General features: G+C 53.9%; 3 protein-coding genes across 5 annotated transcripts; 1 reads left to right on the forward strand and 2 right to left on the reverse strand.

The window, feature by feature from the left end:
- Positions 1–27: 27 nt before the first annotated feature.
- Positions 28–3,490, reverse strand: TPI1 (triosephosphate isomerase 1). The gene is made up of 7 exons (XM_028532784.2): positions 3,220–3,490; positions 1,935–2,058; positions 1,739–1,823; positions 1,529–1,661; positions 1,164–1,249; positions 767–854; positions 28–633 (listed from the first exon to the last, which is right to left on the reverse strand). Exons 1-7 carry the CDS (start codon positions 3,434–3,436, stop codon positions 515–517), a joined length of 852 nt encoding a protein of 283 aa, XP_028388585.1. The 5' UTR covers positions 3,437–3,490; the 3' UTR covers positions 28–514.
- Positions 3,491–4,271: 781 nt separating this feature from the next.
- Positions 4,272–18,867, reverse strand: USP5 (ubiquitin specific peptidase 5). 2 transcript variants are annotated; one of them, XM_028531577.2, is made up of 20 exons: positions 18,003–18,867; positions 14,923–15,048; positions 14,420–14,486; positions 14,089–14,222; positions 13,790–13,935; positions 13,339–13,523; positions 12,802–12,896; positions 11,943–12,136; positions 11,115–11,186; positions 10,716–10,803; positions 10,469–10,594; positions 9,790–9,943; positions 9,282–9,456; positions 8,562–8,650; positions 7,410–7,532; positions 6,692–6,835; positions 6,470–6,615; positions 6,098–6,251; positions 5,509–5,593; positions 4,272–4,927 (listed from the first exon to the last, which is right to left on the reverse strand). In XM_028531577.2, the coding sequence occupies exons 1-20, from the start codon at positions 18,111–18,113 to the stop codon at positions 4,834–4,836; spliced, it is 2,508 nt and encodes an 835-aa protein (XP_028387378.1). In that variant the 5' UTR covers positions 18,114–18,867; the 3' UTR covers positions 4,272–4,833. The 2 variants fall into 2 exon arrangements, with proteins under 2 accessions (XP_028387378.1, XP_028387377.1); XM_028531576.2 differs by having other exon boundaries at positions 7,341–7,532; positions 18,003–18,819.
- A 93-nt stretch (positions 18,868–18,960) lies between these two features.
- CDCA3 (cell division cycle associated 3) lies at positions 18,961–21,073 on the forward strand. Of its 2 annotated transcripts, none has more exons than XM_036017362.1 (6): positions 18,961–19,051; positions 19,265–19,440; positions 19,677–19,806; positions 20,090–20,383; positions 20,507–20,610; positions 20,734–21,073. In XM_036017362.1, the coding sequence occupies exons 2-6, from the start codon at positions 19,321–19,323 to the stop codon at positions 20,869–20,871; spliced, it is 786 nt and encodes a 261-aa protein (XP_035873255.1). In that variant the 5' UTR covers positions 18,961–19,051; positions 19,265–19,320; the 3' UTR covers positions 20,872–21,073. The 2 variants fall into 2 exon arrangements, with proteins under 2 accessions (XP_035873255.1, XP_028387381.1); XM_028531580.2 differs by having other exon boundaries at positions 19,291–19,440.
- Positions 21,074–21,926: the final 853 nt, after the last annotated feature.

Here is a 21,926-nt window from a genome sequence, read left to right on the forward strand (position 1 = left end):
ACAATGAAGAAAGACGAACCACAAGGCTTAGTGGCAGGTGTTTATTCCCCCCCAACCCTCTGCCACCGAGCGGGGCTGCTCACATACACAACACACACAGGCGCTGGCACCAGGGACGAGAACAGAACCCCTGGCCTCGGAGGAGAAGACAGGGCTCTCTCCCAGCCCTTGGCCCCATGGTGTGGGATGGAAGAGGATGGCTCCCTTTCCTGACTTCACTGGGGACTGAGGGGACCCACGAGCAAACTGCCCCTCCCACCTCTCAGCCAAGGAGAAGCCTCCTTGATGACATGTCTTGTTCCAATGATCATAGTAAGTGGAGAAGGGGTTGGCCAGGTCCCAGCCATTACAAGGTGAGATGTAACTGGTGAGGGAGAAGTACAGTTTGGATCAGGCCACGAGAAGGGGCAGGTGATACTATCAGAAGCATGTGTGTCGGGGGAGGAGCAGTTACTGGGCTTCTGAGCTTCGTTGCCCTTGGCATAGCAGGAAGGAGAGGGGAGATGAGTGGGGCTTATTGTTTGGCATTGATGATGTCCACAAATTCAGGCTTCAGGGACGCACCACCCACGAGGAAGCCGTCCACATCAGGCTGGCTTGCCAGCTCCTTGCAGGTTGCCCCAGTCACAGAACCTGACATGAGAGAAGAGAGGGTGAATGGTCAGGGAAGGGATGGGCATACTCTATTCCCACCTCCATGTCTAACCAAGGAGGCTCAGTCTAGTTCTCAGCCCACCCCACCTCAAGCTGGAGCCAACCCACTCACCTCCATAAATGATGCGGGTGCTCTGAGCCACTGCATCAGAGACATTGGACTTCAGCCATCCCCGGAGCTTTTCGTGTACTTCCTGGGCCTGGAACAAGAAGCCAGACTAAGTTAAGACCCTGCGTCTTCCTGAAAGGGGAAAAAACCCTGGGCACGAGTGGCGAGGCAGTGTGGTTTCAGAGAATCCCAGCACCTGGGGTCCGGGTCGGAACACCAGGACTCTGACACACATGCACAACCCAGGCTGTGGAATGGACGTCCTTGGACAAGTCACTCTCCCCTTCTCTGGGCTTAGGGGCTCCTGCCTTTAAAAGGAGGGGTTGGCCAGGATGGTCTCTGTGCTATCCATTTTTACTGAGGCAAGGTAGGACAAGGGTGGGGTCCTAGGCTTGTTTACCTGTTGAGGTGTTGCAGTCTTGCCTGTGCCGATTGCCCACACAGGCTCATAGGCCAGAACAACCTTGCTCCAGTCCTTCACGTTATCTGTAGGACAGAGACCACAGAAAGAAGGTGAACAAGGAGCTCAGTAGCTTGGTACCCAGGGAATAAAGAAGAGGGTGGCATGCTGCCCTCTGGTGGTTATTTAGGGAACTCCATGAGGCATCAATACCATGGGGCAGGAGCAGCAGTGATTGAGAGGATGCAAGGGATCCCACCTTCCCCTTTGCTCAGCATGGGAATCAAGTCAGGCTGCAGCGCTTCTGACCCCGCCCCCCGTGCCTCCATGGCCTTGGCTAGGCTCATAGGTCCCTTCAGAAATACCTGCGATGACCTTGGTCTGTTCAAAAACGACCTTCTCAGTGATGCCAGCTTCCCTCTCATCTAGCTTCTCCCCAATGCAGGCGATCACTCCAAGTCCCTCCGACAGGGCATGCGCCACTTTCTGCCCAATCAGCTGTTGAGGAACACAGTTGGTGAAACACTACTCTTGGGATAGCATCTCTTAATCTCTCTCTTCTCCTGGTTACTAACCTCATCTGACTCCCCAAAGACGTGTCTTCTCTCCGAGTGCCCCAGGACTACCCATGTGGCTCCACAGTCTTTGATCATGCCAGGGCTGTGGGAAGAGATGAAGCCACAGTTCCACAGGGGGCCCACCTGTGGCTTTCCACTCAATGAGGAAAGTAAGGGAAGGCCCTCACACACCCTTTTCCCACTTGCATCTCACCTGATCTCCCCAGTAAAGGCCCCATTAGTCACTTTGTAGCAGTTCTGGGCAGCCACAGCAATCTTGGGATCTAGCTTCTGCCTGGCAAAGTCAATGTAGGCGGTGGGGGGTGCACAAACCACCTCTGTGGATGAGAACACAACATTTGTCAGGCTCCATCCCGGGTCTGGAGCCCCCTAGCCTTCACCAGCTTCCTTAGTTCTGCTTTCCTTCCCTTTTCACCCCAGCAAGATGATCTTTGCACACATCCCAGATTGGGCCCATTTCCAGCTCCTAGAGCTTTTCGGATGCCCCTGAGAGGCCATGGCCCTGCCCTTTGCTCTTTTAACAGCTGTGGCTCTGATTTCTCTGGGCTATTCTGGGCCTGGGCACCTCCTAGACTCAGCATTCCCTGGGGGCCAACCCCACCTCCCTTCTAAAATAGCTCATCCCTACCTCCCACAGGCAAGGCAAGGATTTTTAGCAAAAGCATAAGGGGCCAACTCCTGGGGTTGATATTGGAGTCTCTGTCGAATAAACCAGAAGAGGATGCCTCTTCTGATCAGGCCGGTGGTTCCGTGTTTTAGGTGGATGGGAAGGACTAAGTACAGCACTCTGCCGGTGGGTGGCAGGGAGCTACCAGCTCAGAGAGGCCCTGCGCTTCTCTGGTTCCAGGTTGGAAAAAGCCGTAAGATCGCTCCATATTCCCAAATGGCATCCTATTTGGCATCTGCCTGTTTGACATCTACTCAGCCCCTTTCTGAAGAAAGCAGGGCTCTTCCAGGCTGCGGAGGGTAGAGGATCGGAGCGGTAGCTCTGGAGGCAGAGGCAGCGCGGCAGGAACACTCAGCCCGCCAGGCGAGGCTCTGGGAGGAGTCTCGCGCTACGTGCAGCGGCGCACGGAGCCCGGCCTAGGGGCAGGTGACTGGAGGCCTGCACGCCCACTCAGCCGCCTCCACTCCCCCGCACCCCCAATTCCCGGGCTGTCGCCACTCCCGATCGCCCACTGGTGCTAATCTCCGCTTCCATGCCGGACTCCAGGCAGTGCAGCTCTGTCTGTGCTTCGGGGCCATCTTCTTGGAGACAAAAACGTCCTTTCCCGCCCCACTGTCCGAGCGCACCGTTAGATGTGGCTCCGATTTCCCCCTCGATACACCCCTGGCATTGCGGCTGCTGGGTCAGCGTCCGGGTCCCCAGTAGCCTTCGTTCTCAGCCTGCACCCAGCTCTACGAGCACACCCGGTAGCTCGGGAGAGGGCGCTCCCCCGCCCTCCCTGCCCTGCCTTACCCTACCCAATGAGGCTCACCGGTGTCGGCCGGCACCTTGGCCGCATTCAGCGTGTTGATGAGTTCCCCCAGATTCGCCTTCCGCCCATTCATCTTCCAGTTCCCCCCCACGAAAAACTTCCTGGAGGGCGCCATGGCGCTGGAGCCGACACACTGAAGGTCAGGATCACCGCGCAGCCGCGGCCACTGCCCGCTTATATAGAGCGCGGTGAGACAGAACTCCGCCTCCTTGGCCATGGTTAGCCCGGCCCCCGCCTGCAAGTCCTACCCCCAACCCCGCCCGCCGCCCTTGTGGCAGTGTTCTGACGTTACCCCCTTTCTTGTAGCAACGTTCTAGGAGCATCGGAGCCGAGTCGCTTCAGCCTTCCTTTGCCTGACTCGGGAGAAGGCGAGAACTGTGAGCCCCTGCGCTCGAGGAACCGGCTCTTCAAGACTGCAGCCCTCTAGGGGGCCAGAAGTGGTTCCCAGGGGAACTAGCTGGCAAGTCCGACCACTCCAACTGCTTGGCCTAGGCCACATTGCTCAGGAAACTGAGGGGTATCTTCCCAACCCTGGGAAAAGGAACTCCCTCCCCCCATCCAAGTATTTAGCCTTATCCGATTGCTGAGCAGGCACCTTTGACCCCCGCAGGGAGAGTCTAGCCCACAGTTACTGGGCAAGTGACAGGGTTCAAAGAGGGAGGGAGGGATGGCCGTTGCTGGCACCAGCTGTACAGCCGAGGCTGAGGCCCAGGCAGTTCAGAACTCCTCCCCTAAGGCACCCCACTCCTCCTCCAGTTGGCCCAGGGCTGACAAAGGACTGCAGGGCCTGGGGCCTAGGCCCTAGGCCCAGGGCTTCCTAGGCACTAGGGACCTGTGGACATGTGTGTGACTGCTGGAAGGAAAGAAGGGCTTTTCACCCCTGTCTTTGCTGTCACCCCGCTCCACTTCCCCCGACCTGATGGGCCCCAGCCCTCACCTCACCCTCAATTTCCCAAGAGCTCAGCTACTGAGAAGCACGGGGAGTTTTGGGGCGCTGGCCCTCCTGCCAGCCCCAGGGCAGATACGTCTCCACAAGGAATCAAACAGGATACAATTTAGCCATTGTACTTTTATTCACATCATGTATTTTGGCATTTTCCAGAGAAGAACAGGGAAGAGACAGGGTGAAGGAAAGACTGAGGCAGGAGGGCGAGGGGGTCCCCATTTCCCTCAGATCCCTCCTGGCTTGACCACACAGGGGACAAACACAAAGGGGGAGGGGAGGAGGAGCACCCCGTCCTGTGGAAGAGGCTGCACAAAGCGACACCCACACGCACACACATACAAACCAGCCCCTCCACACCAGGAGCTGGCAGGATTAGAGAAGCAGAGGAACAGGGGTTTGGGGGAGGGGAAGCAACAGAGTCTCCTCACAGACAGGCAGCCACCCTCCCGTCCCCACCCTGCTCTAACCCCAAAGTCTCTCGAGTGCCTCTCCACTTTGCTTGGCCATTCTCCTAGGGCCTCTAGTTTCTTCCCTGCTGTGGGCGGAGGGGCGGGGGCATAAAGAAAAAGGGTACAGAGCAGGCAGGCTGCAGTCCATCCCCCAGCCCCTCTCCCTCATGCCAGGTGGTCTGACCCCTGCCCTCCGTGGTAAGGGGTCAGGGCAGGCTCTTAACTGGCCACTCTCTGGTAGAAGTAGATGTAGCCCAGGTCCTTGGGCGGCTTCTCAGAGGCACACACTTTCTGGTCGTTGTAGATCACCCATCTGGGGAAGGTGGGGAAGGGTGGAAAGAGATGGACCAACTGGGCAGTCCGCAGGGCTTCTACTCGGTTTCTCTGACATGGCCCCTGGGGCCAATCCTGCAGATTCTGGGGAAAGGCCCCAGTCCAGCTGCCACCTGTCTGCAGGGAGCATCCCAATCTCACCAAGGTCATTTCCCCTGCTCAGTGTCTTTACCGCCATCCCCCCACCCGTTTCTATAAGGCAGAAGTCTGCAAACTTTTTCTGTACAGGGCCAGGTGGTAAATCTTTCTTTCAGGTTTCGTAGGCCATCGGGTCTCTGGTACAACTATTCAGCTTGCCTGGTGCAGTGTGGAAACAGCCACAGACAATGCATGAATGAGTAAGTGTGGCTATGCTCATTAAAACCACTTACAGAGGCAAGTGGCCTGAGTCGGCCCTCTGGCTGCAGTTTGCCTCGTCTCTGCTGTCCAGTGTTCCCTCACCCCTCAGTGTGTGTGCGGCTCCTGTCAGGTAGTCCTTCGCCTCCTCCAGGGTTTCCAGGGTGTCCCTATGCATCTCCACTCCCACCCCCCCATTCCAAACACACATGGCTGGGCCCTCACCTGCCTTCCTTCTTGATGTGGCAGACGTAGTGACCACACATGGTGGAGGTGCCCATGTGACTGATGAAGGCAAAGAGCTGATACTCTAGGGAAGGAGAGAGGGGGACGGCAGAGAAGACAATGAGAGAGGGATCCTGGAGTGACAGTCCAAAAATCTATCTGACACACAGGTGGCAAACACAAGGCCCGCGGCTGAATCGGGCCCTCCACCTTGTTTATACGGCCCGGCACCTTGTTTCTACCCGGCGGCAGCGCCGAGCTCTTGCTTGACAGTTAAGGAGCAGTTACGTTTATACGGCCCTAAAGTTACATTTGGCCCTTTGAAGGCAACTGCAAGGCTGATGCGGCCCCCGGTGAAAGTGAGTCGGACACCCTGCTCTAACAGCTCGAACTTAGGGAACGTAGGCATGTACTGGATCAAAGACCCGCCTCCACCTCCTAGAATCCCACCTTCAGGAGTCCTGTCACCGGGAAGAAGTTTCTGCCCCCTCTGCCCCAAGAGGGAAGCAAAGCTGCCTTGGAATGAGGCTCTGGCAGAGCAGACTGGCAAGACTCTACCAGGCCTGTCCTCTCTCCCCGGGACACTCACTTCCAGAACCATCCCGGACTTTAGGCCCCACCGGCACAGACTCAGAGATGGAGTCGGCAGCCGAGCGACCCTCTGAGATGTCCATGGCAGCCTCTGCGTCTAGGTCGTCGATGTGACTGAAGATCCAGTCCACAGCCCGTTCTAAACTATTGTTCTTGGGGAGGAGAAAAGCATTACATTTCCGACAAGTTCGGGGGCAAGAAAAGCACCAGTGAAAGCCTCAGTCAGCTCCTTTGTCACAGCCACAGCAAGGTGGAGCCCAGCCTCGGCCGCACCATGCCAATACCCTTGGTCTTGCTCATGAAGGATGGACCTCACTCCCACCCTCTGCTACCCCAGAGGCCCCAGTCCTGAGCTGGGGACAGCCCCTACCGTGGCCCGCAGAGCTTTGAGGGCCTGGTCCCGGGAGAAGCCCATGGAGACAATGGTGGTCACGCAGTCCTCTGGCGGGGGGTCCGCTGCTGCACTTGTGGAGCCAGGCCCGCTGGAGCCAGGCAGGATGAGGGGGTTTGCAAAATCTGTGGATGGGAAGGGGTTGCAGTGTTTTGGGGAGGATGGTGGCCCTGCCTGGCCCTGCTACCCAGCCCTGCCTACCTGGATCATCCATGTGCGACATGACCCAGTTCATGGCGGCCTCGGCCCCGCTGTTGCCCGTGTAGTAGACGGCTTTGCGGCAGGCGTCCATGGGGAAGCCCATTTCCACCAGCTGGATGATGACCGACTCATCCAGCATGGGGGCTGTGGTGAGAGAAGTGCAGGCACAGTGATGGACTCCTCGGGCTACTCTTTGCTCTTCCTCCTCCTCCCACAGTCCCGCCCTGCCCTCTCCCAACCATTGCATTCCAGGCATTTTTCTCTCACAGCCAGGCACCTTATCCCTGTACTAGAATGAGTACAATGTGGGTGTAGTACCCTAAAGGCACAGAACTGAGGCTAAAGACCCCCATGGATCCCCTTCCTTGCCCATTCTCACAGAATGGGCCCTGTTTCTGGAATATGATTCCCAGCCCCCACCCCCAACCAATGAAGTGACAAAAATGGCGGGCCATTAGCCAGTGCTACTGCCATCCACACTGAGAATGTGGCTGGGAGTGCTCCAGTCGGTCCTCACGTCCACCAAAAGAGGGCAGAGGAAATTTGAAAGGGAGGACAGGAGAAACACAAAGGACAGGGTCCTGGGGAGGCAGGCAGAGAAGAGCCCCTCGGCAAGGGAAAGAGACAGGCAGGAAAAAGAGTCACTAACATGTTGGAGAGGAGAAGTGAGGGGAGCAGAAGGAGTCTTCGTCTTCGTTGCCATAGAAACCAAGGCTACCTTTGGGCTCATCCGGAGTAACCAGGGGTGGGGCAATGTCAGGCAGCTCCTCCTCTCCAGGCTGCAGCCCTGTACCCCTCAACTGGGAGATGTCTAGCTCCTCTGGCATCTCAATGGACACGTCTGTAATTGGAATGGCCCAACAGGTCACCTCAGGAGCTCCAAGGCCCTCCTGAGGAGGCACTTTGGGGATCTCAAGCTCCTGCACCATATTTTGGCACCGCCCTGCAATAAGGAGCTGTGCAGAGAGTACCACCTTAGGGGTCCCAATGTAAGAAAAATAACTGTGGGCCTGGGAGTCAGGGGACCTGGACTCTAGTCCTCGATCTACAACAAATGAGCTGTGGGCGAGGAGGGGCCTCCCACTTGTGGGGCAGGATGATTCTGTATTTTTGTGGGTCCCAACTTCTCTAGGAAATGAAATTACATCAGCAGTTCTCAAAGTCACCTAGGGCCCGTAAGTAAGACCCACGAGAGCTAATTATTTCAAGATTATTAAAATGAAAACTTATCACCCTGGCTGGCGTAGCTCAGTGGATTGAGCGCGGGCTGCGAACCAAAGTGCCACAGGTTCAATTTCCAGGCAGAGCACATGCCTGGGTTGCAGGCCACAGCCCCCAGCAACCGCACATTGATGTTTCTCTCTCTCTCTCTTTCTCACTCCCTTCCCTCTCTAAAAATAAATGAATAAAATCTTTAAAAAAAATGAAAACGGCCCTGGCTGGCATAGCTCAGTGGATTGAGCTCAGGCTGTGAACCAGAGCATTGCAGGTTTGATTCCCAGTCGGGGCACATGCCTGGGTTGTAGGCCACGGCCCCCAGCAACAGCACATTGATGTTTCTCTCTCTTTCTCCCTCCCTTACCTCTCTAAAAATAAATATAAATAAAATCTTTAAAAAAATGAAAACGTATCAGTTATAAAAACTAAACTATGGAAATGACTTTTGGTTGTAAATCATAATTATAAAATCAAAGAAGTCTTTTAATATTTTTAGTCAGTGCTTTTCAAACTAGACATATTTTGAAACATCTAAGGTAACGTTTTCTCTTTCAGAGGGAAGTGAGAAAAACATTGGTTTACGTGTATTAAGGCCCCCTTATTTTTTTAGCATTTTCTGCTGAACCTCCCTTGCTTGTCCCAGCCATCATACCCAGTTTCTTGGGTACCCAGTCTAGGCCGAAGGTGAACTTCTTGATCTGGATGACCAGGTAGTCAGGGAATGAGGCAAATCGTGTGGTCCTAGGGAAGAGAGAATGTCCTGGTAGCCAGACAATCCCAAGGTTCTCCTATCCTGAAAGTCCCCACCCCAGGGTTCAGCCTCTCATGGGTAGAAGACCTAACAGCCCAGAAGATCCTCCATATTCTTATCCTGCCCTGGGCAGGCATCAGAGCATCTGCAAACAAGGAGGTGCAGAAGCCAGGAGAAGGGCTGTCTTACTGATAGGAGCAGCAAAGCAGTGGGTGGCTGAATTCTCTTGAGACAAAGCACTCTTACAGACCTCCAGCTCAAGCTAACCTCTGAGCAAAAAGTAAAACCATTTGCTGGAAACCCACATCCTATTCCCTACTAAGTGTCTGCACTCTGCCAGGATTGAGGGAGAGGGTGGAGAGCTGCTGCACTGAGAAGTGCCCTGTGCTGTGAGAGAAGATGGAGTGGTTTGGGCAAGACGAGGTAATACATAGTAACCATCTGAGTCTGCTCCGGTGGGGCTTCTTGGTTCCCACCGGGGCCAGATCACCAGCCTCAACTGATGCAATCCTGAGGTTCCACCCAAAAGAGGAATGACAGAACGAGAAAGAGGCAGGGGGCATCTTCAGGACTACCCTGACACGGGCCCGAGACCATCAGGCCCAGCCCGGCAGGACTTACTTGACAGCTACTGATTTGGCCTGCAGAGCCGTGCTCCAGAAGTCATCCACCTGCTCGGGGGCCCCATAGGCCTCCAGGCAGGAGCTGAAGGGCACCTGGGCCCGAACCAGCTCGGGCAGTGGCAGCTTCTCCTCTTCAGCTTGCCGCTTCTTCTCCTCGTACTCTAGAAGCTCCTCTGGTGACAGAAGTGGCGGGTGGATCCCTCAGAAGGTGCTACCTCTTTCCCTCCTTAGCCTGGCCCTGCTGGCTCTGTGTCTGTGACTACTTCAACTCCTCAGCCCCACCCAGTCCCGCCCGATGCGCACCCACATATGATTTTGCTTCTCTTTCTCAGCACAGCTCTGCTGACGAGCTGTGGGCAAGTTAATCTGACCTCGCTCTGCTGTCCTAGCTTTGGACTTACGGCTGAGGGAGCAGAGTGCCCTGTGGGCTCTGCTGCTGTAAGTGCCCATGCATTCCCCACAGCCTCCACTGCACCCGTACCCAGGCCTGGCTGAGAGCCACCTACCCTTGTTAAGGGCCGCATCCATGGGCACAGGCAGCTGCATGATGTAGTCTACCCGCTGGGTGTACTTCACCTTCTCTGTAGCCAGGCACTTGATCTTTTCCTCCACCAAGAAGCGGAACACTTCATTAGGATTTTCAGAACTCCGGCAATTCCTCTATGGGAAAGAGGCAGGTGGAGAGATCTGGGAAGCCAGGGACTGGAATGGGGGCCTAAATGGGTTCCTGGTGGTCAAGGAGGGAGAGGAGGGGAGGGGAAGGGAGACTAGCACTGAGAGTGCAGGGATGCAGGAACAGAGTAGAAGCCCTCCCCAACCACTCCCGCCTCCCTGGTTCTGGCCCGCTCACAGCACTGTGGGACTGTGCTGGAACGTGCTTGGAGTTCTCTTGATAAGTAGTAAGTATCCTGAGCATTTTCTTTGGGTGTATCCTTCATAAGGCACAAGCCCATTGAGTGTAAGGACCACTGCTTGGCTCTGCCATTGTCCTTGCGTGTATTCGCTACCACAGGGAAGGGGCAGTGCACGCAGGCTGCCAGAGCCGGGGGCGGGGGGGGGGGGGGGGGGGGGGGGACTGGGCGGGGCTAATGGGGACAAGAAAGGCCGGGAGGAAGAGGGAGTGAATTGCAGGTAGAGGCAAGGACTTCAAAGAGTACCCTCCCTTGCCTTCTTCTCAGGCCTTACTTCCACCATGTTGATAAGGTGAAGGAAGAACTCCTGGGCATCCTGCTGCCGGTTGGTAGAGAACTCAGGGTGACCCTTGCCAATGAGGGCCTTGAACATCCGAGGGGCAATGCCATCTTGAAGTTCCTAGGCAGAGCCAGGGCAGTGAATTAGCTGGGGCTCAAGAGGCCACCTTCCTCAGACATATCCCAGACCTCAGTTTCCCTGTAATTCCAGAGCCCGAAAAGGATGGATGCAGTAGACTCACCTTTTGTTCTGACACCTGCTCCCCATCGCCTGACTCCGGTGCTGGCTTGGAATACTCTCCGGAGAGAAGGCCGTGGCCCAGCTTGGCCCTGTGTTAACATCCAAGAGAACCATTTTGCTTTAGTTAACTAGCGGTAATCTGCCGTCTCTCTACACCTGTCCCTACTCACCTCAACCCTGGTTCAGGGCCCTCCATAGACAACTTGCTAAAATGTGGAAAACCTTAGGGTCCATGGGAACCCACCCCAAGGGAGAGGGCATGCCCAGAAGGCAATCATCTGAAAGCTTCTAACTGGCTGGGGCTACACTGCTGCCCCCTCCAGGTGGTCACGGAGGACAGAGGAGGCACACAGGCAGCAAGGCTCTCAACAGCCTTCAGACATAGGACCTGGCTACATACACCTGGGTGCTGAAGTCCTGGGTCGGGTCCGCTGGGGCGTTCTGGAAGATCTTCTCCAGCTTTTCCACATACCTAAGAGCCAAGGGAAGGAGAATTGGAGGGGCTTTGGTCCCGGCTCAACAGAAAAGCAAAGGGAGAAACTGTCTACCAGCTCAGTGAATAGACTCCCTCCAGAGTGGGGAGTCACGTGGTTGAAGCCTGGAGTCCATTTCTCTCCAGCAACCCGCCCTTCCTGCCTCTCAACTGCGTCAGCACACAGTGCCCCGAGGCAGGCTTTCCCAGCCTCCTCCCCGAGCAAGCGAGCCAGGGGAAGGGAGAACACAGCCTGGGAGGAAGATGACTACAGTTCGTAGCCTTTTGGACAGAACTTCTCAATACGTTTTAAGTTTTCACATAAGCATCAGGCCCATTCCAATTAGATGGTAAAGTCCCTTTTGCTAAAAATTTGCCTTTCTTCTTAGTATCCCAAGTCCTCCCTCTCCCCCAAGTGCTACGTGGCCACGGTAGGTGCTCATCTGATGTCACTCGCCTAAAATAAAGACCACCTGCTCACCCCTGAGTCAGGCAGGAGGCCTCCAAGAGCCCTGGGATTTGGTGTTCTGCTCTACCAGTGGCGTTTGCGTGTGACTGGGTGATGATGGTGCAATCCTACAGCTGGCTCCCCTCATGGCACACCAGCCACAGGGTCATGGGAACTAAAACTGCGCTGGAACAGAGGTACTGAAGGTGGCTGAAGGAGGAGTGTGCCTAGAAGCTGATGGCCAGGAAAGGAGTGGGGATGTTAGGTGCGCAGAGCCCGGGGCCAGCGGTGGGGAAGGCACTACTCACTTCCTCTGGAAGTCGGGGATGCTGAAGAGCACCTGGACCACCGAGTTGAGGTAGCAGCTGTTACCCAGGTTCCGGATGCCTGTGTAGCCAGGCCCGAACAGGGGTTTCAGTGGCACACTTGACTCCTGGATCAGCTCCCATTCGCCAATCTGCTGGTTCATATCTATCTCCAACTCGGTCATCGTCTTGTCCGTCTGCAGGGAAGGGGCACTTCAGATGGGGGGAGAGACTCAGCCCTGGATTTTTTACATTGATCTCTCCCAGGATCTAGGATGATACCCAGCTGGAGCCTAGAATTTGTTGAATTACAGAGGCATGCAGGATATCATCTAGTCCAAGTTCTAAATGGCCACAAGCAACTGCAAGAGGACTTAGTTATCAGGCTTGAATGGGGGAATGAAATGAAAGCAACTCCCTCTACCTGAACTGTTTTTCCCATTCCAAAGGCACCCCTTCTCACCCCTCAGGTCTCCACGCAAGCAAGACTTCCTCAGAGACACTTCCCTGATGCCCCAGACTGGGCCAGGCCCCACTGCTGTCAACTACTGCAGCACCCTCCACATCTCTTTCATAGCGCCCTTCACAGCCGGTAGCTAATCAGTTATCAGTGTGAGTGATGCCTGCCTCTCCAAAGAGTGTGTAAAACAAGGACCACACCTGCCTTATTAGTGACTAACACAAAGTAGGTACTCAGGAGTAGTCAATGAATGAACAAACGATTCTAGGAAATTTGTCAAAGCCCACATATCGTGGGGACTGGAAGGACTGTGCTCACTCTCTCCAGTTCTCTGTCTCAGGCAAGGAAGAAGGGCCTAACAGGAGCAGGAATAAGAGGAATCTGAAGCTGAACGAGTCTCACCTTTTGCATCTTCAGCATGTCAATGCCGAAGTGGGAGAGGTGCTCAGCCAGGTTGGGGTCCAGGACCATGTCGTCCTCATCATATGAGTACACATCTAGGACAGGGGGCAGGAGCAGTGTCAGAGGCGGTGACTCAGGACTGGCCTGGCCACCAGTGTCACCCCCTGCCTTGAGGGGCCTTAGTGGGACAGAAGGGTAAGCCTGTAGGGTAACTTCTTGGCTCCCTTAAACCTTCTGGGGATGGCTGTCAGGGAAAATGGGGTGACACAGGGTGAGAGTTGGAATTAATTGTGACTCCACCCCACAGGGTAAGCTTCTAGGGTCAAATGGGTTGGGAAGGATGCTTCCTAGTCAGATACACTGATAACTTCTAGGAAGGGGACTGAGGTTTTGAAGAGTAATTGAAGATTTGGTCTCATCTACAATATTTTCATTGTTTATCAAGAGAACATATTCATGTATTATTTGTGCCATACAAAATGAACAATAGTTAAAACACATTTTGGCATGGAGGTAGCTAAGGAAGGAAGGGAATACCAGCTCCGTCAGGTGTGATGGTGCCCAGTTTGACAGCTAATGGGTAGCCTGTCTCCCTGAAGTGCTCCACAGCATGGTTGTTGCCGCCACTGCCATCGAAGTAGCGTCGGCCACAGAGGATAGAGCCATCGGTCAGGTTGAGCCATAGGTTCTCTCTCATGTCACACTTGGAGCACTTCCAGCCACTAAACCAAGGAGAAAAGAAATTGAGCTGAAATATGGGTCAGGGGTGTCTGGGAGTGGTAGAGAGAAAGGGGACTCTGTGGGCCCCTGCCAATCCAATTTCTCTCTCTTCTCCTCTCCTCTGGATGTCCCCCTGCTCAGTTCTTTGCTTCCCAGTCTCCCTAATTGTCGTGCTGCCAGCCCTCTCTCCCACCAGATCTCCCAGGAGGGTGGCCTCTTTGCCCCTGCTCTGGCGGTTGTGCCCCGAGGTAGAGGGGCCAGGCCTCACCAGGGAGGGATTCGAGCAGGGTTGTCCAGCTGCTTGAGGTTGAAGGCATGCTTAGACACCTGCCGTACTTCCCCATCCCAGGCCTGTACTTCCTGCTTGCGGGAGGCTGAGTCGGCGGACAGTAGTGCCTCCACCGCACTGGTCACCTGGGAGAAGCAGAGGGTCAGAAACAGTACCCAAACCCCATCCCCCATGCCCCTCTGTCACTTATCTTCAGCTTTCTCAGTGCTTGCCCAAGACATCGCTGCCCTGGCCCCGCTTGCCCCAAAATCTTTGGGAGGGCGGGAAAAGATTCATACCCGATCTCTGACAAAGTCAGGCAGTCCCCCCAACCCATCCCGGGCAATTTCCAGGTAATCCGGCAAAATGACAATCTTCACGTCCTCATCGTATTCAAACTTCTCCTCGCTAAGGTCAAACCCGCCTTCGACACCTGATGAGACAGGGAAGAAGAGGGAGAGTAGGACCACAACCACAGGTAAATGTCCCTCCTCTGATACAGTACTTTACTTTGTCCCCTCCAGAGCTCTAGGGTCCCTGACCGGGCCCGTTCTTCTGGGGCTTTCCTAACACCTCTAGAAGCAGGAAAGCCCAGCTCAGGGAGAAGAGTGGGGCTACAGCAGTACTCACCAATAGCCAGGCGGGTGGGCTTCTTTCGTGGGGGGTCTCCAGTGCCTGCGGTGCTGTCTTCCTCTTTCTGCAACGAGGCAAGAAGGGCAGAATCAGCAATGAAGACCAGGTAAGGAGAAATGGGGAGGGTGGACAGGATAAAATAATCTCAGAAGAGAATGAAGCTAAAAACATGTGTGCTAGCCCTGGCTGGCATAACTCAGTGGATTGAGCGCGGGCTGTGAACCAAAGTGTCGCAGGTTTGATTCCCAGTCAGGGTACATGCCAGGGTTTGCAGGCCATGACCCCCAGCAACCCCACATTGATGTTTCTCTCTCTCTCTCTCTATCTCCCTCCTTTCCCTCTCTAAAAATAAATAAATAAAATCTTAAAAAAAAAAAAACCCGTGTGCTGAATTTTAATTACACCGACAGACATAGGTGAGAAGTCAGAATGGAACAGATTCAAAATGGAAACCCCGTGGGATGCGCCAGAAGGTCCCCAGGCCCAGCCCCTATCCTTACTGGGTGCCGGGTCCGCCGGAGATGCAAGTAGACTCGCTGGCCCGTCTTGTTGAAATGTCTCTCCACATACTGCTTCCCGAAGCCCAGGAATGTGTTCATGCAGATGTACAGGCCACCCTCAGACTCCTGCAGGACAAGAGGCAGGGGAGGAAACAGGGAGGATGAAACCTGGCCAGGTGAGGAAACCAAGACCTGGGCTCAAACACTGCTGGTTTCCAGAAGAAAGGTTCTGTTTTCTAACACTGTGTGGCCCTTGGCAAGTCATTTATTTCGTCAGGATTTAGTATCGGCTAAGATTCTCCCCATTCTCCTATGACTTTGATAGTCAATAAGGACACCAGGAGCTGAATAACACCTATCAGTCACCATTCCTCCTCCTTGCTCCTTCTTTGGGTTTTGGACCCTCCGATCAGTTGCAGAGAATTCCCTCTACCTCTTCTCTAGAGCCAAAAGACCCAGAAAGAAAACAAGGACCAAACACCATGGACTTCCAGGGCCAGAAATTACATTCAGAGGGGGGAAGGGCCCTTTCCTTGGAGAAGGCAGATCTGCATGTCACACACTGAACCTAAACCAAGGACACCATGACAAACCCTAACTCATCTCCAGGATTAAGAAAACCTACAAGTGCTCTGGCTGGCGTAGCTCAGTGGATTGAGCTCAGGCTGCGAACCAAAGCATCGCAGGTTCGATTCCCAGTCAGGGCACATGCCTGGGTTGCAGACCATGACCCCCAGCAACCACACATTGATGTTTCTCTCTCTCTCTCTTTCTCCCTCCCTTCCCTCTCTAAAAATAAATAAATAAAATTTAAAAAAAAGAAAAAGAAAAAGAAAACCTACAAGTGTGGAGAAGCAGAGATTCTTCCGGTACCTCTAGGCGCAGAGCTTGCCAGCACGACCGGACCTTTCTTTTACCACACTCTGCCAGGTAGTTGAACCCTGGTCCACACTGAGGTTTCTCCCCCCTCTCCTACTGAAGTCTGGCTCCAGCAGAACAATGCCTTGTGTGTCGCTCATGGCTAAACCCGGACTCGGCCTGGCAGGGACGTGAAGTCTGGCATTCTCCAGCCATCACCCTGTCACCTCCCCTCCGACCAATAACTAAATTCCCACTGAAGTCCCATCACCCTCCAACCTCAAAGCCATCCCCTTTCTAGAACAATCTAGCGACACTTGCTGAGACAGGTAGGACACATATAACCCAGATAGAGAACCGGGAAAGACAAGTACCCACTCTAAATCACCGCTGACAGGAGACCACGGGCTTCCCCCAGACTGAGCAAGTGTACCAGTGCCTTTGTGAATAAAGTGCTGGAGAAGGCGGAGAAAAAAAGTGGGGACAACCACCTCTGATCCAAGTTTCTGAGTAACAGCAGACTACTTCTTCCTGGAATAAAAGCCTCAGTGGGCTTAAAAAAAACTCTTTGCTATGATATTTAAAAATAGGGCACCATCAAAGGCAGTGCGTGGTCTCACAGATTGTGTACCACTACCTAGAAGAGTGTGGACTATAATATTCATAAGGAAATAGAGCATTTCTCATGGGGTGGGGGGTGGTGTCACATTAGCTCTCTTTCTACTGTGAACCCAATTTGAAGACAATCAAATATGTTGGAAGTCGGTTAGCCAAGTCAACTCTGCCACACTGGAGGTGAGAGAAATGTAATGACATTACAAAAATTCCTTTTGGATTATTCAAAGAAGTTTCTAGAAGAGAGACAGGAACTGATGACTTCTACCATCAGCTGGCAATTAAGAAAAAACTTTTCCTCCTGACAAAGATGGTGCCTCACCAAGCTATGCATCTGATAACCTGGAAGGCATGAGGAAACTGCAGGGATTCAGCTCCTCTGTTGGAAATAAGAGACGGTTTCACCAAGGATTGGGAGCCCTGGAGCTCTGCTCTGAGCAGTCCTCTTTGAGCCTTGCCAAAGCCAGACTTCAGAGAAGCAGCATATTATTTGAGGCCAAAATCAAAGCCTAGCAAACCACAAATCAGCGGTGATCCTGAAGTGGGCTTTAGATCCTGCTCCTACACTCAGCACTGCATTAGTGAAGCCTTTCCACTCTGACTTGCAGTTTTCCTGGCCCTGAGCTGGTCTGGCTGAACACCCTGGGCAGGGCCCAGCAGCAGCTTGAGGGGAGGGGTGGTGAGGGGGGTGGATCCCAACCAGGCTGCTGCCCTCTCGGTTCAGGCTCTGGCCTGGGCAGAGTCTTGTCTCTCTGGAGGGTGACACAGGAAGGCAGAATTGCAGGAAGGGAGGTACCGGGTGGAGCCAGTATAACGTGAAGCACGGTGTGGGTGGCGGCTTTGTCTAACTCGTCAAGAGTGGGAGTGGGATGGAAAAGGGGCCTTAGTATCCTGCATGAAAGAAACCATCTGTTTGGGAATACTTTTAAAAAGGGTCCCCTCTGCTTTCTGTGATGGGCGGGAAAAAGAGGGGGCCGCGGAACTAGTTCATCTTAAAGAAGAAACTAGAGCTTTCCTCTCCTCTTTCCCTCCCCTCCCTTCCACCACGACCCACCTCCCCGCCCCCTATCTATATTAACCGTGGATGGAGGCTCTGTAACTCGGCCTTCCTCAAAAAACGGCCTTCTTCAGGGCTACTTACAAACTACTACGTGCCTAGGAACTGCAGAGCCAACCCTCCAACCCCAAAGCCGGCCCAGAACAGTGAGGGGTAGCCCCATCCCTCCTACACGAGACTACAAAACCCGGAGAACCATGCGCGACAAGCAAGGCCAACTCCCTGGCTTTCCCAGGGATCCACTTGGGGGATGTAGTCCGACGATCGGGTTGCGCCCCTAGCTTAGAACGGCAGAGGGGAGTGAGCGACTACAGTCTCCACAATGCTCCACGAAACTGGGAGCGAGCGAGGTACACCCGGTGGCTTCCGGGGGCAGTAGTCACACGACAGTTCCAGCTAGTTAAAAGCAACGGCAGGGAGTGGCACGGGAGACTACATGTCCCATGGTGCATCACAAGGAGGCGGTAGCCCAAGCCTTGCAGGCCCCGGCAGAATGACCAGGGCTATGGAAGGAAGTCGTGCTCCCTGCGGGCGTGGGGAGTGGGCTTACCGGTGTGTCGAAGGAGAAGGCGCACTCGTCTTTGTGGACCCGGTCTCCAGCCTTAGGGACCCGGATCGTCGGTAATACTGACAGCAGCGCCTCCTCACTCAGCTCCGCCATGACACCGGCAGCAGCTCCTCCACACAGAGCAGCTCCCACCGTTCCTAGTCTCCCACCCCCTCTCTTGCGGACCAATGAGCACTACTCGTTAGGTGCATGCGCTTCAGGGAAGACGCGCGAGAATGGCGGTTGGAACGAGCTTGCGTACTGGTGCTCCGCCCTCTGCCTTACTCTTGACTAAACCCAGTGAAAAGCGCCTCCAGCCCAGCCGGTGGTCAAAAAATCCAATCCCACTCCTCCAGGGTAGAGCGCCAGTAGAGTAACGAGGTGTAATGTACTCCAGAGTTTTCGCTGCTCCCACTCTGGGACCCCTACAGTCGCTTCGCGTGCCTTCTATTGAAGAGCAGAAATTGAGAGTTCTTTAAACCAATCTCAGAAACTTTCCTGGAGATTTGTCCGATCAGAAAATAGGGCAGTTCTCGGTATTTGAAAGGCAGCTATCCAATGAGGCGGACGGAGTGTTAGCGATTGATAACGCCATCAACCAGCAAGGATTACCATTTCTCCTCAAAAATCTTCCTAAGTCTGTCTCCGCCTGAATCTGTGCCTATTAGCATAATAATCCATTCTATTTTTAAAAGAAAATAAAATAATTTGGTTTTGAAATTGAAGGTCTCAAAAGCAAAGATCGGCACTCCCTAAAGTCTCACTTCAGACACTCGCAGCCTGAGAGGAACAAAAGTCCTCTTTTATCAAGGAGGCGTCAACCCTGGGCAAGCCAAGCCGCTGCCCAATTGACCACCGTGGCTCCCGTGATAGACGTCCCCTCAGCCCAATGGCTTCCTTCACTGGAGGCGGATCCCACGTAGTAGGCCTATAGGAGTCTGCGTCGGTTCAGCCAATAGGATCACGGAAGGGGGCGTGGCGGGAGGTTTGAAACTCAGCTTCAGGAGTTGAGGCTCGAGCTACCGTGCCGCAAAAAGTGGAGTTGGGGCACGGTAAGTGATTTGAATAAATTAGTGAATAAATTAGAGGGCCTGGCAGTCCTGGGATAAGCCGCCTTGTCAGCTGCACCAGTCATTTTCCTCCCAGAGGCCTCTGGCCCGGCGGCCAGGAGGTTCCTTAGCTGGGATCTGGGAAGATCGGGTGGTTTGGAGTTCGAGGCCGGACATGGTCCTGGTGAGGGCTGAGACCTGAGTCATTTCTCATAGGCATCCCCTCCTCGCCCCTGCCCAAGCCCTGCCCCACCCCCTTCCTCCCTGTTGAGATGGGCTCAGCCAAGAGCATACCAGTGACTCCTGCGCGGCCTCCGCCGCACAACAAACATCTGGCTCGAGTGGCGGACCCGCGTTCACCTAGTGCCGGCATTCTGCGCACTCCCATCCAGGTACTCTGGGCCGGGTAGGGGGTAGGTGGGGAAACTGGCCGAATTCTTTGGCGTCTGCTTAACCTGATTCTGGGAGAGTCCTCCCTGCCCACTTCTCTTTTGAGGCCTTAATTTCTACATTCTCCTGAATGCCTGAGGGCCTTGGCAATTTCTGCCTGGAAAGTGGGCCTGAGGCTGGAGACCTGGGAGGGAAGAAGAGTCAAGGCCCAGACTTTAATAGCCTTTGATCCCGATAGGTGGAGAGCTCTCCACAGCCAAACCTGCCATCAGGGGAGCAGCCAGAGGGTCCTAATCAGGCCCAGGACTCAGATCCCCGCTCTCCTACACTCGGCATTTCAAGGACACCTATGAAGACCAGCAGCGGAGGTGAGTGGTTGGGCCCAGGGAATTCTGATAAGGCTGTGAGCTAGCATTCTCGGATGGGGGTCAATGAGGCCATGTTCTCAGGACTCCTTCTTAAAGGGGCCTCCATCCTCCTGCTGTGAACCCTTTTCACTCTTTCCTCAACATTTTACTCCCTCTCACCTTGATTTCCCTCTTCTCAATTGCTCACCCACCAGGGTATGAATCCTAAGACTCCTATACTTTTGCTCTTTGCTGAACAGCTTGTATCAAAGGGTCACTGTCTCACTTCACTTCCCCCTTCTAGAGCCTCCAAGCCCACTGGTGAAACAGCTGAGTGAAGCATTTGAGACCGAAGCCCCCAGAGCAAATCTTCCCCCAGAGCCTATTCCACCCCCTGAGGCTCCTTCATCTTCTGAATTGGACTTGCCGCTGGGCACCCAGTTTTCTCTTGAAGACCAGATACCACGTGGGAGCCAGGCTGAGCCTCCCTCCAAGCAGGCATTTTCCGAGGAAGAAACAGGACAGCCCTCAGAAACCTTTACAGTCAGCCAGGGCTCAGACAAGTGCATGAGAGACCCTGAGACACCCAGATCTTCAGGTACAGAATTTAAGGGTAAGGTATAAGGAAGAGAAATTGAGATCGTGTTTTGGGGTAGTTCAGGAGGGATAAAATGTAGGCCCCTAATTTTGGCTCCTTGCTTTAACTCTTTACCCACCCTAGGTTCTAAGTGCAGTAGACGGAAACCAAAGGGCAAAGTACTAGGGAGATCTCCCCTCACCATCCTGCAGGATGACAACTCCCCTGGGACTCTGACACCACGACAGGTAAAGGGAGAGGGTGAGAGTTATTCCTAAGAAGTTCAACGTAGAGGGTGGGAGGACTTACCCCATCTTCCCTCTCCTAAACAACTTCCCTCCCTCCCCCAACTTGCATACTGTTTTTTGTAGGGTAAGCGGCCTTCCCCCCTGAGTGAAAACATTAGGGAACTAAAGGAAGGGGCCATTCTGAGAACTGGAGGACAAGCGTGGGAGCAAGGCCAGGATCATGATAAGGAAAACCAGCACTTCGCTGTGGTAGAGAACTAGGCCATGTGTGGCCCAGCCCTGGCCTCACCTGGGATCTAGGGATATCCTGAGTCCTCTCCCCCCTTCTTTCCCTGGGAGACTAGAAAGGTTCCTTTTTTTTTGACACCCCCTAAACGACCAACTCTGGAACTGAGAACTTTCTTGGACTTTCTTTGTGTGTTACGTGTGTCTTATATATTAAAGGAAGTGGTTTTAAATGATGTTGTTAAGTGTTATGCCTAAACCTTGCTCTGGGTCATCTTGATGTAGAAAGGCAGCCTGGGGAGCTTGTGTTCCCTGGCCTGAGTGCCCCTGCACTGGTTCCTCCAAATCTCTGAACACCCCTCCCTTAAATCCTGGTGTTGCCCGGGGCTCTGTCCTTGGCTCTTTCCTCTTGCTCTCCCTAGATGTTGACCTCTAGGGATTAGCTACCTTCTACCTATAATCTGGTAAATTCCAGGTCTCACCATCTAACCCCGCCCTCTATCCAGCTGCCCCTAGGCACTTCACAGTCAGTTTGAGTAAAGTTGAATTTGTGATCTTCCCCTCAAAGCCTGTTTCTCTTCCCCTCTTCTTTATCCCTGTAAATAACAGAATTGTCCACCCAAACCCAGACCTTAGCCATCATTTTGAATCCCTCTTAACATCCCATGTTCTAGCACTCGGTCACTAAATCCTGCTGATTCTATGTTTAATCTCTTTCCTGTCCCTTCCCTTGTCCCCTCTGTCCTATCGCTCTTGCATTTCTTGCCACATGCTTCCTACCTGTTTGCTTCACTCCATCCTGTCTCCCCTGCCTGCATTTCATCAACCTACATTGCTGCTAGGGTCGTCTTTCTGAGAAGCATATCTGATCACGTTACTACTTTGCTAAAAGTTTGTCAATGTTTCCTCACTTCCTTTTATTATCTGATTCCTTCTCAATATCATCCTACCATACAAACACACATGTACACACCATAGGCAGGCGGTTGTGAACTGCTGGACACATGCTCCCAGCCACTGGTGAATGCCTTCTCTCCTGACCCATCTCAGGCCTTCCCCACAAGACTTGGGCTTCTGCTCTCCCCACTACT

Source organism: Phyllostomus discolor, chromosome 2 (assembly GCF_004126475.2).
Source record: "Phyllostomus discolor isolate MPI-MPIP mPhyDis1 chromosome 2, mPhyDis1.pri.v3, whole genome shotgun sequence".
Taxonomy (NCBI): domain Eukaryota; kingdom Metazoa; phylum Chordata; class Mammalia; order Chiroptera; family Phyllostomidae; genus Phyllostomus; species Phyllostomus discolor.

Bases quoted from the DNA above. Each gene is read 5' to 3' on its own strand.
- CDCA3 (XM_036017362.1), top strand. From the start codon at position 19,321: ATGGGCTCAGCCAAGAGCATACCAGTGACTCCTGCGCGGCCTCCGCCG. The intron at 19,807-20,089 runs GTGAGTGGTTGG...TCCCCCTTCTAG, and splicing joins TATGAAGACCAGCAGCGGAG to AGCCTCCAAGCCCACTGGTG. The intron at 20,384-20,506 runs GTACAGAATTTA...TACCCACCCTAG, and splicing joins TGAGACACCCAGATCTTCAG to GTTCTAAGTGCAGTAGACGG.
- USP5 (XM_028531576.2), bottom strand. From the start codon at position 18,113: ATGGCGGAGCTGAGTGAGGAGGCGCTGCTGTCAGTATTACCGACGATC. The intron at 10,595-10,715 runs GTGAGTCTACTG...GGCTCTGCCTAG, and splicing joins AGCAGGTGTCAGAACAAAAG to GAACTTCAAGATGGCATTGC. The intron at 6,616-6,691 runs GTAGGCAGGGCT...TCCCATCCACAG, and splicing joins GTCGCACATGGATGATCCAG to ATTTTGCAAACCCCCTCATC.
- TPI1 (XM_028532784.2), bottom strand. From the start codon at position 3,436: ATGGCCAAGGAGGCGGAGTTCTGTCTCACCGCGCTCTATATAAGCGGG. The intron at 1,250-1,528 runs GTATTTCTGAAG...TCTGTCCTACAG, and splicing joins ACAGACCAAGGTCATCGCAG to ATAACGTGAAGGACTGGAGC. The intron at 634-766 runs GTGAGTGGGTTG...CTCTCATGTCAG, and splicing joins CACCCGCATCATTTATGGAG to GTTCTGTGACTGGGGCAACC.